At 43.4% G+C, this 19,690-nt stretch overlaps 1 protein-coding gene across 4 annotated transcripts in view; it reads right to left on the bottom strand.

Annotated features, from left to right (window-relative positions):
• The window catches only part of LOC307243172 (disabled homolog 2-interacting protein-like), a 115,104-nt gene that overhangs the window by 29,752 nt on the left and 65,662 nt on the right, over positions 1-19,690 (bottom strand). The window contains exon 1 of one of the 4 annotated variants that reach the window (XM_080017838.1): positions 11,816-11,921. The exons of the other annotated variants lie outside the window; for them this stretch is intronic. Coding sequence (XP_079873964.1) covers positions 11,816-11,838 — 23 coding nt within the window. The 5' untranslated portion in view covers positions 11,839-11,921. Of the gene's footprint in view, positions 1-11,815; positions 11,922-19,690 lie in introns of those variants that run through there. 4 annotated transcript variants of the gene reach the window in all.

Genomic DNA, 19,690 nt, shown 5'->3' with positions numbered 1-19,690 from the left:
CCAAAGATTTTCTATGGGGTTGAGATCTGGAGACTGGCTAGGCCACTCCAGGACCTTGAAATGCTTCTTATGAAGCCACTCCTTCGTTGCCCGGGCGGTATGTTTGGGATCATTGTCATGCTGAAAGACCCAGCCACGTTTCATCTTCAATGCCCTTGCTGATGGAAGGAGGTTTTCACTCAAAATCTCACGATACATGGCCCCAATCATTCTTTCCTTTACACGGATCAGTCGTCCTGGTCCCTTTGCAGAAAAACAGCCCCAAAGCATGATGTTTCCACCCCCATGCTTCACAGTAGGTATGGTGTTTTTTGGATGCAACTCAGCTTCCTTTCTCCTCCAAACACGACAAGCTGAGTTTTTTTTCCAAAAAGTTCTATTTTGGTTTCATCTGACCATATGACATTCTCCCAATCCTCTTCTGGATCATCCAAATGCTCTCTAGCAAACGTCAGACGGGCCTGGACATGTACTGGCTTAAGCAGGGGGACACGTCTGGCACTGCAGGATTTGAGTCCCTGGCGGCGTAGTGTGTTACTGATGGTAGCCTTTGTTACTTTGGTCCCAGCTCTCTGCAGGTCATTCACTAGGTCCCCCCGTGTGGTTCTGGGATGTTTGCTCATCGTTCTTGTGATCATTTTGACCCCACGGGGTGAGATCTTGCGTGGAGCCCCAGATCGAGGGAGATTATCAGTGGTCTTGTATGTCTTCCATTTTCTAATAATTGCTCCCACAGTTGATTTCTTCACAACAAGCTGCTGACCTATTGCAGATTCAGTCTTCCCAGCCTGGTGCAGGTCTACAATTTAGTTTCTGGTGTCCTTTGACAGCTCTTTGGTCTTGGCCATAGTGGAGTTTGGAGTGTGACTGTTTGAGGTTGTGGACAGGTGTCTTTTATACTGATAACGAGTTCAAACAGGTGCCATTAATACAGGTAAGGAGTGGAGGACAGAGGAGCCTCTTAAAGAAAAAGTTACAGGTCTGTGAAAGCCAGAAATCTTGCTTGTTTGTAGGTGACCAAATACTTATTTTACCGAGGAATTTACCAATTAATTCATTAAAAATCCAACAATGTGATTTCCTGGATTCTTTCCCCCCATTCTGTCTCTCATAGTCGAAGTGAACCTATGATGAAAATTACAGGCCTCTCTCATCTTTTTAAGTGGGAGAACTTGCACAATTGGTGGCTGACTAAATACTTTTTTGCCCCACTGTATATATGCTGCATACAGTACACACACACACACACACACACACACACACACACACACACACACACACACACACACACACACACACACACACACACACACACACACACACACACACACACACACACACACACTTCCATCAATATTTAAAAAGGAATTTTAAGTCAAAGTTAAAAATGTCCCAATGCAGGGAATGTGATTTGGGTGCATTTATCATTTGGGTTCAGGCAAATTCACAGTTCACCTGACATTTTATGTTTCAATGCCCAATGTCAATATATGGCTCTTCAGGTTGATGTGCATCATTACACTATTATAGGCTTCTACTAGGATGGTGTCATAAAATTAACAAAAAAAGACAATTAGTTGATTTATTAATCACAACATTTCATGCCAGTGAGCCCCTTAGTCATCAAGTCAGTGATGTACTGCCAGCACAGTGCGTAAAAAAAAAAAACAACTGAAAGAAACTAAAAGAAAGTCTACTGTCATAAAGAGCTGTATTTCAAGTAAATGTCTCACGGACTTGACCTCGCTGAGCAATTTCTTGGGATATGATACACGTTTGACCTAGGATTAACAGGCCTATGTCCAATGCTGCGTGCAAGGGTTGTTGATTCATTAATATTACCCTTTAAGCAAAAACAAACCAAGTAAAAAAAAAGGCGTGTACTTTTTGTTTTACTGAACGCCAAAACAACAGTCCCTACCTTTTCTCTCCATCCTGCTGTGCGGGATTAATATTGCATATTGTCAAATCAGCATAACAACTATAAGAGATAATATAAGATAATATAAGAGATAATATTATTTTGTGCAATGGAGGCATGAGTAAGTTAACTGCATAGTCATTCACTGGCAGATCCGCAGTCGCCGGGTCAATTAGCAGTGTAATGAGAGAGAATATTCTTTTAATAACGCCCTCCCTCCGTGGAAGGCTTACATGTTAATCCTGCGTGTATTTGTGTTCCGCTATTCCAGGGAAAAGGCAGAAGCCATAATGACAGATTAGCGACTGCAGGCAGTACGTTCTACACCGAGCTCATTCTGTAGTCAAATCCATCGCCCAGTGTGAAATGGACAATGGCCCTTCTTTCCCCTCTCTCTTCTAATCTGCACATCTTCAATTCAAGCCCTCGTTTTGTTTTTCACGCCAACCCAAAATACAGAAACAGCCACACAAAAACACTCCTGGGATAAGTGAACTTGTGAGAACTGAGCTTGGGCCCCATTACAAAGCACAGCCGCCCCGTGATTGGCTGACCGGGTACCGGGCAGAACAGAAAACGACCAAAGAGAGCAGAGGAAGTGCAGCGCAAGGACTAGCTTGGAGGGCTGGGTGAGGAATGAACACTTTATGGAGGTGAGCTATGTCTGAGTGATGGTCCAAAAAAAACAAAAAAAAAACATGAATGTGGATAATCAATATCCCCCTGGTTCCCCATGGTCAGATCGATTGATCTGGGGGAAATTGATCTGAAGACACGGTGGAACTCAGCACGCCGGTGGAACAAAACCCAAAACTTCTGTTTTCCTACCTCGACAGAAGGTGCAAGGTGTCTTTCGCATTCGGCATGCCAATTTGATTTGCTGGACCTTTGTGGCTCTTTGTAATGTTGCAGAAACTAGGCAAGTAAAAAGGGTTGGGGGTGGGGGGGTATACTTAAGCCCCTTTCCCACACAGAATCCGTAACATTGTTGGAGAAAAAATATCCGGAAAAAGCAGTAGGTAGTCACTCACTCACTGGCCTCCTTTACTGAGAAATTCCGTATGGAGTCTTTTCCCACATAGATGACTGTTACGGATACATCACGTAATGCTCGCGTGAGAGGTGTCTAATATCACGCGAGACTAAGCAGCAGTTGGTTTTCCCGAACAGCGAGCTTTGCTCCCCGTCTGCAGAGCCCTGGACGCAGTAACCCTAACCCAATGTTACTAAATCAGTGTGATCATTTTCAACTTGTCCTACACTCTCTGCATCTGGAGAAGGAACGTTCTCCACCCGTTCTACCTCTCCCAGTGCGCTCATTCCCTCTCCGGCTCCGGCTTCACGCTCCGGTGCAGCCAGCGGGCAAGCGAAGCGCTTGTGCCCGATGTCCCCGCACTGCACCCCTAACTGTAAAAGACAAATCTATACGCTCTCTGGTTCTGGAACTCTGAACCTGAGAGGGTCCCCTAGGTTGGACAAATTTAAAATATTTTGCCATCGTGATTAACAATTTCACACACGTCACAATATCAGCTTCTAACATGTTTAGGAATACAACTGGGGTTCATCATGTCTAACTTTTTTATGAAGCATAAGAAAATCTCCACTACCACAAACATCACGTTGGGTTCTTGTCATAAATTCCACTTATAAGCTTGTGTATCAAGATATGTATCTTATCTTGTGTACATATATCCCATTTCAAATATGATGTGATACCACTGAACATATCAAAGTCATAAAATACTATTATCACTCGGGGTTGTCAAGACCAGAGTTAGATATTAACAGACTAAGAGACTAAACAGGAAAATAAATATACAGCCATGCACAACAAATTGGACCTAATAATCACTTGACAATATTGATGCAAATGTAATGAGCCTAGTTCAGCTACAGGCAGATGACAGCTTAATTCACACACTCATGGGAAGAATGTGAAAAATGCTGCTTGCAGAGCAAAGGGGAAGTGGGACATGCACACACGCAACAACAGATTCAGTCTGAACCTGGTCTCTGGGGACCACTGGAGGTATTTGAATAGATGCCGTCATGATCTGTTTCTTCCCCGAGTCTCGACGTATAAAACACCGGTGTAAAACAACAAAAAATAGAGAAGCAATGAGGATGCTGAGGCAGAGATTAATAAAAACTGGCGCGGCGACTTAGTAAAAGGGTCTAATACATGTGGTGGACGTCCTTGTAACAAAGGTCTTCAAGCACGCTGTTGAACACATCAATTGTCTCACAGAGAGGGAGATGAGATGGACCGGTCATGTTTTTCGGTGGCTCCAAGCCATCGTCAGCAGCAGCAGATCACCGGCATTACAAGAAACCCCCTGCTGTAATCCCACCCCCCCACCAATTCTCTTCACTCTCTTCTCCGTTAACCCCCCACCCCCCGCCCCTAACACCATCTATTCTCAGCAAATGTCCTCCTTTGTCCTTGTTAATCCTCCCATCCCTCTCCCTCTATTTTCTCGCTGAGTTTCTTCTAGGTGGGGGGTAGTACACTCCTCTCCCTCTCCCATCCTCTTTCTCCCAGAGTTGTCCGCTGTACTTCTTTCGCCTTCGCTTCCTCGTTCAACCACCGATCGCTTTGCCTTTATCGGCCAGGCTTCATTCTGTAAATTTAAATATTTCAGATGCAGCATAGGAGTCGAAAATGGGGCCTTTTTACGACAACATTTTCTCCAAAAGGCAGACAAAGTTACATAAAGTCCTGGCATAAAGTTTCATAATTAGAAAGACGTCCAAGTATACAAAGATCTGTGTTGGGATGGTGAATAATAGGGTATTTCTAAAAATATGTATGAGTGTCTGCAACTTTTGGCATAAAGGTGATTTTTTTCCCCCACAAGAAGTAATACCAACGGCATTTATTCGGAACTGGAAATAACTATTTACGAAAACAAGATTTGCCGCTACGGACAGAAAACATGACAAAATATATAAATTCAATATTCTAATTTAAATATGACTTCTTCTGTAGATATGCTATGAACATGGTCTGGTTTGTATAAAAACAGTTGTCTGCACATTGTCGTATTTGAACCAAGTTAAATTTGAAAAAAAAAAAGGGAAATTGGGAAAAGGGAGATGTTTTTAACTTATACAAATGCTGAACACACACACACACACACGCACACGCACACGCACACGCACACGCACACACACACACACACTTCATGTCTTTGTATCCAGCAGTAATATGACGATTCCTTGGCTACCCCTAATCCTATCAATCCAGACTGAGAACTAGACACACTAGGACGGCCGAGGTTCAATAGAAAGTTGATGAGGAGCCAGGAGAGAGGGCCGGGGAGGAATCGATGGGTTCTGCGTGATCCTGGACCTCACCGAGAAGTCACGCAGCTCCAGTACAGATCCTGCAGAGTTATCCGATAGTCAGTCTGGGACTTGATCTGCGAGAAGCTCAAATCTCAGGCCCACAAAGGCATCAGTGCACTTAGGCTGGCGTGTTGCTTGGCTGGTCTTTTCCCAAAGGGCTGTGTCTGCTGATAGACATAAGAATAGCTGGAGAAATATATCACAACAATACCAAGTAAAACTTTGCCCAACATACAGTACTAGTACTGGGTATACTACTACTTCTGCTGCTATATAATGTAATCCAGTGTGCAGAAGAGGCTTCCTGTTGGTGTTACACAGAAACAAACACTGATGGCGTGGCTGCAGACTGCACAATGTTTGCAGAATCTAATCTAACCTGTCGGGTACTTGCCAGTTAGGATTTCTGGACAGGTACTGTGAAAACCCCAGGCCCCGGTCTCAAACTGAACACTGTCAAAGACCCTCCTGCATCAAGTGGGGTGTGCCTGTATACCTTGTAAGACCTAGGGTGTCTCCTTTTTATAATTAAATCTGGAAATGCATGGCAACCCTGAATTCAAGAAGCGTAATTCCGAAGGAAACTGGGCCTCGACACTGACTGATACAGAAATACTCAGCTTCAAAAGCAAGAGAATGAAAGGTCTTTTGGACAACAGCTTGGCAGTGTGCAGGTTAGGGATTCTCATCATAAATTGGGAGTGGCGCTTCTTCAGTGTTCCATCACGTTAATCAAGCTTAACCAATTCTGAGGGTAATTTTGACAGCGCAGCAAAGATACAAATTTAATGATCTCAATTGTCCACTAAAGGAAGCAGCCCCAAGCCCAGCCGGGTGCAGAGCAGGAAGCAGGCTGCTGATAGCTTTGGGAAATGGGGACACTGGGAATCAAACATGCCGTCGGACCGTGTTGCCTCAGCTGCACCATCTACAAGCTCAGAGAACCCATAACCTCACAACCTAACATGCATTCAAAGCAAAACAGTTCAGCTACGGTTACCCTAAGGCGCAAATAACTTTATCAGTTTTGTAGAAATTAACATTTTTCATGGCTTCAAAGTAAAGCCAGCCAGTTTGAAAAATGTGGTCATTTGCTGTATGGCATCCACAGGTCTGTGGATACGTTTTTTTTGTTCTGAATAAATATATATTTTTTAAATGACAGCCTGAGGGCAAATTGCACAGACTGCAGAAATGCATGAAAATGTTCTACACATAAAACAAAAACACGTTCCAGACTTGATTTGGCCCAATGCGATTTAAGTGCGGTTTACAAGTGACCGAAGGAGAAACTGTGCTCGGACGAAAAGCTTTAACCTTCTATCGAGGAGCGGGAATCGCCAAGGATCTCACGATAGGATTTTGTTACGATGCTTGGGTTCCGATACCACAATACCACGATTCTTAATGTTTTGCAATCTACCAAGAATTGCAAAGTCATTTATTCCTCATTTGACTGCGGTAAAAAGTTTTAAACGCATCTTTTGTTCTCAGTTTTTGTTTTCCATCCACACAGAGCTTCTCGAAAACGCAGACGTTATGATGTCAACTCGTGCACGAGCAACAGCCAATGACCAGTTTGCTGTGTCTCCATTAAAGGTCTCGCCAACTTTAGGAATTGCGCCCATATAGTATTATGTATGAATATCATGATGGTGGACTGCACTGCTCTTGCTGCTGTAACACCTGAATTTACCTTCGGGGATTCGTCGATGAGGTTTATCTGGTGATTTGGACACGTTGAGGATTGAAAGGACTTTGGATGCATTACTGCATTAAGATAGCAATTCTGCTTGTAAACAAAGTAGACCTGTTCCATTGCTGCCTCAGGTCTCGTGCGGGTGCATATTAAAGTCATGGAAGCGTTTTTTGGGGGATTTTGGATGGCCAACTTTTTGAAAACTCTGTTGTGGAGTCCAGGCAAACAAGCCATTATTCACAAATGAATATATTCACGAATCGGGTCTCACACTGTCAAACATCCGTCATTCCCACTATGACTCAATGGAAGTGACTGACGAGGCCAGGACGAGACAATCTGTCGCACTGCAGTCTGTCACGGGCCCGTCTGTTCATTTACTCCAAACAGATGCATTTGGTCCTTTTTGATGCTTACTCTGTATATTGAGTAAGGTGTTAATTCCAAGGACCTTATGCATTTCTACTGTATGCACCTGCCACCAGGTGATGTTTCACATTTGCGCAGGAATAAAATAGTTTGATCACAGAGAGGGAGAAAGGGAGTGAAGATAATATGCGGAGCAATAAACACCTGTCCCATGAGACACTGACCCAATAGTGGATGAAAATAGAAGAGTTGCTAGTGCGAGAACAGTTGCTAGTGCCTAACGGAGGGATGCACCGGAAGTAGGAAGATCACCCGACCAGTAATTTGGGAATACGACTATCAATGAAATTCTAATAATCATGATATCAGAGGTGATACCATAAAAAAAATAATACTAATAATAAAAAAGAAAATTTACCATGACAGTTTTTATTGGTAAACTATATTGTGCTCTCCATAACATAAATATTGGAAACAACTATAAACAGCAAAAATAGCTTTAAGATGGAAGAAAAATGCATATGCTTCAAGTAGGGGTGGGCGATCATATATATCATAACATATCATATCATGACTTTTTTAAGGCAGGATCCAATCCACAATCTTATCATGATTATTTTTCCACGTTCCCCGCTTTTCAAAACAAAACAAATAGTGTGTGTCATTTTAGATCATCATTTTATTTCTCTGAACCAATTGAACAAAACACAAAAGAGCCCCCCGCCCAGTGCACTCCGTGCATATGTTCCGCTCCTTTTTTTCTTTCTTCCTTTCTTTCATTCCGGCACCTCCTGATTGACAAATCACGGACAACAAAATAGCCTGATATAATATTTGGCTGAGAAAACAACTTTGGATGCATATATGAGCCATAGAACTGCAACTGATGAATGTGCACTGTAGCACGATACTAATGATCTCTCTCGCGTAGGTAACACACCAACTATTTTTCCAGTAAAAAAAGTTGGTATATATCAACATAAAATCAATTCACATCATACATACCTCTACATACTCCAGAGTACAAGAGTAAAGCTACTAGAGACAGATTACTACTGTAGTCCATAAATATGTATAAAAAACACTGACATTAAGTTGTTTTGATAAAGGCTGTTAGTGCACTGCAAGCTTAGCTAATGCAGTATGGTTGGCTACACAGCAACGCCAGCTGTCCCCAGCAAAAAGAGAATGGATCCCGTATTTCAGGATGATAATGTCACCTCGACATGAATCGAAAAACTCAAAGACACCTTGCGTGCTCGCTCAATAAAGCAGGATGCCCGTGTTTCAAGTTCTTGGCTGGTTTCGATGTAATTACCCTGTCACTTGAAACGCTCAATGGCAGCGCTTGCCTCGGAAGCCCAAGTACTTCCACACAAGCCTCTCGCTGATTTTATTATTGTCATCTTATATGTTTTGGAGTTGCCGCTGTATTGTCTCTGATGTTGGTCATCCTGAGACAGTCAGTGGTGCAGAACCTACTGGGCAGTACCAACACTGTATAAAAACCAGCACTATGTGACCTTTACAGGAGCAGAGCAGAGCAGTACAGAAAAGAACAGCACAAATTAGAACCGAGCAGAACTGACCAGAGCACAGCAGAGCCTCATTCAACATGATCCTCCATCCTGCAGAAGGAGGCCTGGACCTCTGGAGAACAGGGGCACATCATCAGAAGGAGTCGAGCTAAAGATGCAGCAGCATACATCTTTGGAATTGTATTCCCATATAACTATAAAAGGGGAAAAGAGACGGAAAGAGGAAAGAAGGAAGGAGGGAAGGAAGGAAGTCGTAACTGCTGGCCAGAATAGTTGAATGGCCAAATGCATTGTGGGTCCATTAGTGCCCTGTGGTACGAGTAGCGCTGGCATCCCTAATGCATACAAGACAAAAGACAGATTACACTGGGGGAAGATGGAGCACAGAGGCTGCCCCACAGCACCACACAAGAGGGGATGAAAACCGAAAGACAAGCGGTGGTGTGACCACTTTTACGGTGAATAACAACAAAACACGCCCCTCTTCAACGCAGAGCGGCTCTGAGGGCTAGGGATGAAAAGAACACACTGGTACACGAGCAAGAAAAGGAGCTCCTCGCAAAGACGGCCCTTGGATCCATTGGAAGAAATGAGGCGGGCATGACGACCATGCAAAGGCAGACAAGAACATTTGCTTGCGCTCTCTCTCTCAAACACACACACACACACATGCAGGGATGCACGCCAGGAGAGGAAAAAAGCTTGGTTATAATAACTCCTGAATGACACCGCTTGTTAGGAATCTGTGGGGACGGCAACGGTGCATTATGGGCATGGATGACTGTGAACTGAGGTCAGGTGGTTGAATTACAGCTGCTAGAAAAGCCAGAAGTGCCCAAACACACGCACGCACACGCACACGCACACACACACACACACACACACACACACACACACACACACACACACACACACACACAATTAACTGTGTGTGTCTGTGTAAAATTTGCCAAGACAATATGCGTGGAAGCCCAATGTAGTGCAGGAGAACTGAACAGCTGGCCAGTGAAATAACTACAGGAAAGAGAATACCGCAGGAGCAGCTGCAAAACATAGCATCATAATTAACTGTGATAACTCACGTTGGTTCTGTAATGACTACATTCGACACATTTACTTTTTACATGTTGGTAACACATCCATTATTAACGGCGTAAGCCATGGCGGAACATGGCATGGAACTTCAGAAATTGGGTTTCTCCCTGACAATTTCCATTATTTCCCATGATACAAAAACTTGTCGGTTATACCATATGCTCGCTCCTGGCCGCAGCATAGGACACTTAAAAATAATAGTGATGATGACCAAATGATCAATTATAATCCAATAAACACTGGGATACAACGTCCCTCAATGGCCTGGAACATACATTATTGTTATTTTGGTTTCCCTGACCTACTTGCAATGGCTAACCCTGCTCACACACACACATACACACAAACAATATCCCGAAATAAAAACTGTACAGAGAAAAAATAATCTTTTGCTTGCTCATACTGTGCGAGATACAGCGACAATACAGATTATGCGCAACAGTGATTATTCCGACTTTGTTTGCACGGTGACGACACCACACAAACATGTGAATTAAGGCCTAGAACTATTTACTCTTTTTTACTGCATTTAAATTGACTTCAATAAGAAATTCTTCAGTCACAATACCATTTTTTTTTTTTTTTTTTTAGCCGATGTTGGAAAGCCTGCAACAGGAAGCGGGTGTATATGCAGGAAGTACAAGCAGCGGTGGTGAGAAGCTGAGAGGGGAAAGGGAAGGGAAGGAGAGGACGGAAGGGAAGGAGAGGACGGAAGGGAAGGAGAGGACGGAAGGGAAGGAGAGGACGGAAGGGAAGGAGAGGACGGCGGTGTGCTCCGGCGGTCCCAGAGCCAACCACGCTGGTACTGAAGGGTCCAGAGACGCTGCTCTGCCAAGGACCCTGCGACTCGGACCACCCAGCAGCATATTCACATTGATTATTGAGACTGACTCAATGACACATTGATTCTTCTTGATTCTACATTGTCACAGAGGACTAATAATTTAAGACAGAGAAGAAAAGGAACACCCCACATACTGTACAGGGAGTTGTCTATCTTTCCTCCTTGAATATTCAGCCCCTGGTCTTCTTATTTATCGTATCTTATCTATAATTTGTCCATTTTCAGTTGCTTTTACCAAAATGCAAAGACAGGTTTAAGTACTGAGGCGTAGTAACATAACTGGCTCTGACTGAATTCTTCTTCTTATTATAATTATTATTATTATGAGGAGATTGTGAATGACTGTGACGATGGCGTGCAGTTTGATGTTTTCTTTTGTTTGGTTTTTATGGATAGACATATATTTGGATGAACAGGCTGCATAATTGTTACCATTCATTAATAGGGAAGTACACTCCAGTATAGCTGAGATGACTGTGTAACCATTTACAAGCAATGAATCCCCAACAAGGTAAGCAGTGTTCACTATATACAGAATACTATATATATATTACATTAAGTCAGCAGACTCCGTTACCCCGCCACTCTTATTGAGTTAGTCTAAACAAAGCACTGTTCATGCAAACAGTTTCCCAGTGCAGCCATGTCTTTGATAATCCATTTATAGCACTAAACAGCTTAGTGAGCCCGAGCAGGAGAATTCACCCTCAATTATCACAGATCGTACAGTCACAGAGACGCGCCTGTGGCTCTGAATACTTTCCATGTTCAAGTCCAAACGCGTCCGCGGTACGTCCCGTCAGCCCCCTTTTCCCGGACAAAACAACTCGGCTCCTGCTTTATTCTCTTTTTTTTAAATCTACTCTCGAAATCATCAATGAGCACCACCGATCTGCACAGAAAACCCCATCTCCCGTTCGGCTGAGCGCCCCGATCAATGAAGCCACCGACGAAATATCGCGATATATAGAAACAAATAACAAAACAACCAAACTCACGATCTGGTGAAGATGTGAAACATCGTTCCGCGGAACCGTGCGCTGGTTCCCCGAAAACGCAAGCCGGGGCTCCGGCTCGCATTCCTCCAGTCGCCGCCCGCTACTTCCAGACTATTTTGGAGTGTGTGGGAACGTGTGGTCGGAGCTCGGCCTCTGCGCCGCTCCTCCACCACGCTGCTCCGGGGGGGGGACGTCTGCTTCCCCGCGAACACACCCCTCCGCATGACGCTTAAAACGACAGCGCTCCTTTTTTTTTAGGGGGAAACCGGGTCTACGCAAATTAAAGCGGTAATCCGTGAGATTATTTGGGGTTTTTTTTTTCCTTTAGCTGGTGCTCCATAAGAAACAGTCCTTCCGTGTATTTGCATATTTTGTTTTGTATGCGCTCCTCTTGCTGTCCCCATTGTTGGCGGCGGGGTCCGCCTTTCACTTGCAGGAGTGCATGCAAGAAGTGAAAGGCAGCCCCGGTGAATTTGATGAACCGGGGCGGCGAGTTTTGGTCAGCGGGCCGCCGTTATGGGTGAACGCTCGCGAAAAAAGAACGGCACCCTCGGATGGAAAAAATATCCCCATCATCGCAAGTGGCCAAGAGAAACCTAAAAACCCTTTCAATCAATCGGAAGAAGGCAACATTTCGAGAGAGTTGAGGGTGAGCCCGGAGGGTGGAAATAATATTAACGATCTTGTGGATTACACTTAAGATGTTCTGGCGATTACTTGAGCAAATTTGAGAAAGAGACTAAATGGTATTTTGGAAAGCAGGATCACAAAAATGAGCTTACCAACAGGCCTTCTTTTTATAACTATATAAGAATGAATACATAATAGATAAAATGCACCTTTAACTCCAACAAAAATCTAATTTGACTGCATACTGAATACTGAATATTGAAATGTAGGAGACAATTAGTACGTAATAAAACATTTACAAAAGTAGTATATTCAGGAAAAATTATGAAATTGAAAATTACATTTCATATACATGTTTTGAATACAATATGAAAGCCCTACAAGATGCAAGCCCTCAGTTATAATCAACGGCCACAGCCACCGCAACCCCCCTGCCCTACCCCAAGCTGCTGCCACGCCACCACCCCCTTCTTCTCCCAGTGACACAGGCCTGGCCTGCTATAGCCAGGAAGCAACCAGAACTCCTCCCTCCTTGTTTCCCTCTATCAGGAAACAATGGCTCAGCTCTCAAGACCACATTCTGTGGGAAAAAAATGCTAAGACCTTGACCGGGAAAAAAAAATAAACGAGGGGAGGAAGGCACAAAAGAGGCAAAGAGAAGGAGGGAAGGGAAAAATGACGACAGCCATATTTAAGGAGGAGAAGCATTGCCAGATGTATCCTTTGGTTGTTGCTGAGCTTTTTGCCGCCAAAGTCTGACTGATGCCCAAGACGCTGTCAGAACACCTACACTTCTCTCAGAAGGACGTTTGGGGGCCGTTCACGTGGGTGAGAGCAGCTTCGGCGAAGATCAGAAGCTCGCCACAAGTCAAGGTCCACAGAAGGGCCCGCCCTGCCAACGCCTCAAAAGGACCTGTAAATCCAATCATCTGCCCCTTACCTCTGCCAGGCTACTGGCACAGGTACACAGTGCCAACTGTGCAAGGGTCACTTCTGTTCAAAACAACCTTATAAAGAGGCAACTTCCATCGTGGCAGAGATTTTAGAGACTCCATTACGCATTTTGGTCAAAGGACTTCTGTTCCACCCATGCACCTCGACAATGGAGATGATTGTGAACTGAGCCACGGGGCAGACGTTGCACACAGCGACACACTCAACCCTAAACAATGCCCACAAAATAAACTATTAGCTAACCATGGGAAAAGAAGAATACAACCCAAGGAGTTTCAACTATACATTGTATAGTAAGGCCCGATGCTACAGATTAGAGCAGTTTTCTCTTATCGCGAGTAAACAGGCTGGCGTGCCTTGCAGTTTTTCGGCCGGCTGGTTAAAGGTTAACTACAAAGCCAAGGCAAATCCTGAAGACTAAACACTCAGGGGATTTCCTCATTCCTCCAGACTGGGTCATGATTGTCGGGAGTGTGTGGCCTGTCTGGTCTCAATTGAAAAGTGCAATCGGGCAAGGCTGCTGTACTGTATTTGTGGAAATTGGTTTTTAATCAGTGTGGCAGCGGAGAACTGTAGTAATATCTAACCCGTGTCCCTATTTTGGCGAGAACTTTAAACAACTTTAGTGTATTGTAAGCAAAACATATAGGAGTATTTCCTACTATGTGTGTGTGTGTGTGTGTGTGTGTGTGTGTGTGTGTGTGTGTGTGTGTGTGTGCGTGTGCTCTTAGTGTGTTCATGTGTACACAGCCTCCCTGTGGTTCCAAAAATCTGAATCTCTTATGGATGTTATTGTGCCAACCAGCTAGTGGGTGGTGATGTGTGCAAAGCAAGGCCACAGGGGTGAGCTTGAGTGGGCAGAAAGCAACTGGGAAGAGTCATGAGACAGGTAGTAGGAAAATAAGCGGCTCTCCGGGCTAACCGTGTGTCTCTAGACGGGCCCCCTGGGGCCCTACCTCGGAAAGGTTATTCCCCTGCAAACCATTAACTTGTTTAACACAACATCACCTATCTGCACATACACAGGGAGAGGAGCAGAGGGAGAGGGACGAAAACATGCTGGTTGGAGAATACATTCCAGACAAGATCGCACAAGGCCTCCATCTCCATGGTACTGTTGATAGGAAGGCGGAGGAGAGGAGGGAGACAGGGAGAGAAAGAGAGAGAGAGAAAAATAGAGAGAGAGAGAGAGAGAGACTGAGGCGGAAGACTATTTGAGCACTGCATGGATATTGAAAGACAGCCGTGAGATTGAGAAAAGGGAGATATGAGGTGAAGGAGGAGACTGAGGGATGAGAGACAGAGAAGTCAGGGCAAGTCAAGGAAGCAAGCTTTATTATTAGGGTCTGAGCCCACAGCATGTGGGTGAAGACCCTATTGTTATTGCTCAGTTTATTCTTCTTGTTCTCCTTGTTCTCCTTGTTCTTCTTGTTCTTCAGCCTTTTTGAGTCTACTTTTTGGCAGCCTTAAGATATTCGAAAACTCACAAAACTTTGCACACTCGTCAGTCCCAGTGTGTGATTTGATATTCTATGGGTCCCGTGCATGGACGTGGCAAAATGGCTGCCAAAATTTTCAAAACATCAAAGCTATTCACCTTTTTCCACGACTCATATGTAACATATGTAACATCACTAGACTTGAAAACTTAAAACTTGTACTTGTGCTCTGTACTTTTGCAAACTCCTCCTAGAGGATTTTTTGGGTCTCACCGACACTTGCACGTTGAGGACCCGGTTATCGCTGCTTGCAGGTTTAACTATTATTATTATTGTTATTATTATTATTATTACTATTGGGGTCCAAACACGACAAGCAGTACGTGCACAGACATGGCTGAGGTCTCATTAGAACTGGGAAATTTCAGATGTCTTTTAGTTTGAGCTACAGTAAATCAATATCAATTTACATTTGGGGCAGAAATTAGTGAAACACTGTTGTAATTTTACCAGAAGTAGAAAACTTGTGCTGTGTTTTACAAAATCCTGGGACCCCTTGTATTGCTGCCTGCAGCTAAAAAAAAATTGGCGGAATTTAAAACTATCTGCAACATCAACTTCGGCATAACACACAAGCATTCATGTGTTGAAGTTTCCTCCAAATTTTTCCAGTTACAGAGCAGATATTAGAGAAAAACTGACCAAATATTCGATCGGTATTACAGACACCGGCAAAAGCATTTTACGTCGAAATATATCCAACCCCGCTGAAACCATCTGCAAGACATACTTTGCCAGAACTTACGAACATGGTGAATTTGTCGTCTAAACTGGTATATAACAAGGATCTCGTAGTTAAAATTTCATCAAAATCGAAAATACTATGAAAAATAGTCCTTAAAAGGTCACCACCACGTCCGCTCGAAAACATTGAAATGTGTGACTGAGTGATGCGTTCAAGATCCAGAGAGGCGTCGGAAAACAGAAGCCGTGCAATAGTAATTACTCACAGAAATACCACAACGTTTTTTGTATTTCATGGAAACGTGACTTACTGAAAATGAAATCCAAGGAAAAAACTCAACAAATAAATGACTTGCCCGACACGGCGCCAAACGGCCACCCGTCAGTGAGAGTGCAGCTCTATTACAACAGACAACATGGTGGGGTGGCGTTGGTGGTGGCATTGCAAAGACATTTCACTGCATATATGCATGAATGTATGTATATGTATGTGACAAATAAACCTCTTGAATCTTGAATCTTGAGTTATGACAAGGAAAAGTTCTGGTTCACAGGAAAACATGGACGGTTGTTTTAAAGACAGGAGGGTTGCGCTGTGTAGACTGCTCTGTGAAAGGAGCAACCAGGAGAGGACAGACCGGTGCGGCATTCAGCGTAAACTCAGAAAATTGTGCTGTGTTTCAGAGAACCCAGGAAACTGTAAAACGCACCTGACACAACTAAACTGGACCCTGTGTATTGCTGACTGCAGCTATATTTATTATTATTATTATCAGCCATCACGTAGGACTGGACTGGACACCAGCCTTCGCATAACACACGAACACGGTTTACATCCAAATCCGGTTTACATCCAAATCGATCCACATACAGAGCAGAAATTAGCGAAAAACGGATCAAATTTAGATTGATATTACAGACACTGGCCAATGCACTTCAAACTGAAATATCTCCAAGTTGGCTAAAACTATCTGGAAGACATACTTTGGCAGAACCTATGTACACTGTTAAAGTGTCCTTTAAACTGGTATCTCACAAGCACCTTGTGGTTTAAATTTCATCCAAATCAATCCACATAGATATTAGTGAAAAACCGAACAACTTTGACCCAAAACTTTCAGCTGTCTTGGTTAACAGACACGGCACTATTTGTTAATAAAATGAACGAGATGAGATTTACATTAAGACACTTTATGACGTCATCATATTATTTACTATAAATGTACAGATTCCGATTGAGACTGTCCAGTTGGACCGTGTCTGGTGTGTGGCATGGACCCGGTCACTCTGTACTTTTTTGACATTACCAAACTATGGACAATGAATGATGTGTATTTATGTAGGTTCTTACCTGGAAGATGTCTGTGGATCTGTTTGATTTATATTTTATCTCCCTGGTCACCATTACTTTGCGGATTAATGAAAAATACATTGAAAAGTAGTCCACAAAATCTTGTCACCATGTCGACTAAAATCCACTGGAATGTGCTCCAATGAGTGATGCATTCAAGATCCAGCGAGGCGTCGGAAAAATAGAAGCTGTGCAATGGTAATTACTCACAGAAATACCACAATGTTTTTTGTATTTTATGGAAACGTAACTTACTGAAAATATAATCTAAGTAAAAAACTAAATTCCACTTTAAAAATAAATTACATAAATTCGACTGTTATCGTTAATCAAGATGAATATGTCATTATTGACATATATGAGACACAACGTCATCTATTGCGCTGAGACTCTGGATGTACTACAATGCAAAAAGGTAGGATAACAATGACAAGATATAGTTGAAATAAACGTCATGTATGTATTTTCCTACACCTAAACTTAACAAACTTTAATGAAAAGGCAGAAAGTGTTTGCGATGCATTTCACATTAAAAAAAAGCTGTAATACGTACCTAAAAAGAATAAGCTGGATGCCGTGTATTGCTGCCTGCAGCTATATTTATTATTATTATTATTATTATTATTATTATTATTATTATATCTGAGGATTACATAACCTACCCCCCCCCCCCATAGCAGCAGATGCACTAATCAGCCTTCACCCCGTCCCTCATTCATCCCTCTGTGCTTTGCCTCTTTGAAAAGGAGCTTACTGGAGAGGCAGGCATCCAGATAGAACACAGACAGGGTAGTGACATCGATCCTACTGTGAGTGTGTATGTGAGAGAGAGGGAAAGAGCGAGAGAGAGAGAGAGAGAGAGAGAGAGAGAGAGAAAGAGAAAGAGAGAAATAGAGAGAGAGAGAGGGAGAGGTTGGGTTGCTCTGCCTGTGGGACCGATGCTTTAGAGCTCTGCACTACATTCACTCATTCTTATTGACTCTGTGCGTTGGCCTCCGGGGCGAGAGAATGAGTGATTCAATTATTGACAACACACACAACGCCGTTCCATTATCAGCATATGGTCCTTCCCGAGTTATCAGAGGACGGCACAGATGGGGAGGTACAATGATGTGTCTTTAAATACAGACCATGTCCTCAACAGAGCATGTAATTTCAAAAAGGAATACTGGTCGTAGCCAGTGGGTCTAGAGCCCTAATAAAGCCACCGGTGGCGCATGGGAGGACTTGGCGCGCTGTGCCTCAGATCAAGAGCAGCGACTGTTCTCTGTTTAACTATGCTTCATTCAAAACGTGCAAACAATTTCTTTCGAGTCGTTCCATCAGTCAAATGCAGAATAGACAGCCATCTGTCTTTGAGAGCCGCATTGCAGCCATCTCACACTGTATGGACTACGGATATTTACAATATGCAAATACTTAATATACAATACTTCCTACAGACAATCCAAATCAGAAAATTAAAAGGCCCTCACCATTATTATGTTAATGCTTCCATATGCACTTGGAAATGTCAGTGTCCAAACTAATAGCGGCGAAAGTGGGGCTACCTGATTAAATAAAGCTGATTAAAAGTTAATGTTTTACAACAGACATCACATTAGTTCAATTTGCTTTGCACTTATCTTCACCCAATGTTCAAATACCACTTATTCACATACATATTCAAAATGTAATCCGTATAAGCCACGTTCTGTGGGTCACTTGTTCTGTGGACTTGTTCAATTTTATGGTACTTGAACTGGATGTATCCTGCCGTGCCCTGCCCTGCCGTGTCTTTGGTAATGCACGCCATGTTTATTGGTGCACTCAAATTAGTCACAGTGACAAGTTTGAATTCCTATTTAGTCGCTGTCTCACAATACCAAGTGTATGTTATGTTGGGAACCTCATGTTAATCAATATATACCGTTCATCTTCTAGCATAGGTTAGAATGAAAGGCACACACACAAGTAGCACTACATGCAAAGATACAGTAGACTGGGAGTGACATTAATAGACACATAGTTTTTATGTTTGCATATGGGGTAGTGTGGTAGATTGTCCCCGTGCCCTCTCTCCCACCTCCCACCCAATGTCCCCGATGTCCCCGATGTCCCCGACGTCTGGACCTCTTGACCCAGAGCACAGTGTGACCGGGTGGGGCACTGGCCCCACTCCTCTCCATGTGCTCCGCTCCACTTCATCAGCTCCCAGTAAATCAATGCACATCACAGAGATGAGCTATGACAGAGTAATTACACAGAGAGAGAACCAAACTAGCAGCAGAAAGGGAACAGAGCAATGGAACGCATGCACTGCATATATATGTATGTATATATATATATATATATATATATATATATACATACATACATACATACACCAATCAGCCACAACATTAAAACCACCACTAATAATGAATAATTATATTAATTATTAATTATTAACAATACATTAATAATTACCATTAATATTGCGTAACTACACCACCTGCCTCCAAAACAGCTCGGACCCGTCGAGGCATGGACTCCACAAGACCTCTCCACAAGACCTCTCCACAAGACCTCTCCACAAGACTGCTGCCAGATACCTATGGTATCTGGCAGCAAGACGTTAGCAGCAGATACTTAAAGTCCTGTAAGTTGCGAGGTGGGGCACACATGGATCAGGCTTGTTGTTCCAGCACATCCCACAGATGCTCAATCCGATCGGACCCTAACCCCGGCCATCCACATGACGTAGAACAAAACGGGATTCATCAGAACAGACCACCT

The sequence above is a fragment of the Zeus faber genome (assembly GCF_960531495.2).
Source record: "Zeus faber genome assembly, chromosome: 17".
Lineage (NCBI taxonomy): Eukaryota > Metazoa > Chordata > Actinopteri > Zeiformes > Zeidae > Zeus > Zeus faber.
This window is presented reverse-complemented; position numbering and strand designations above follow the sequence as displayed.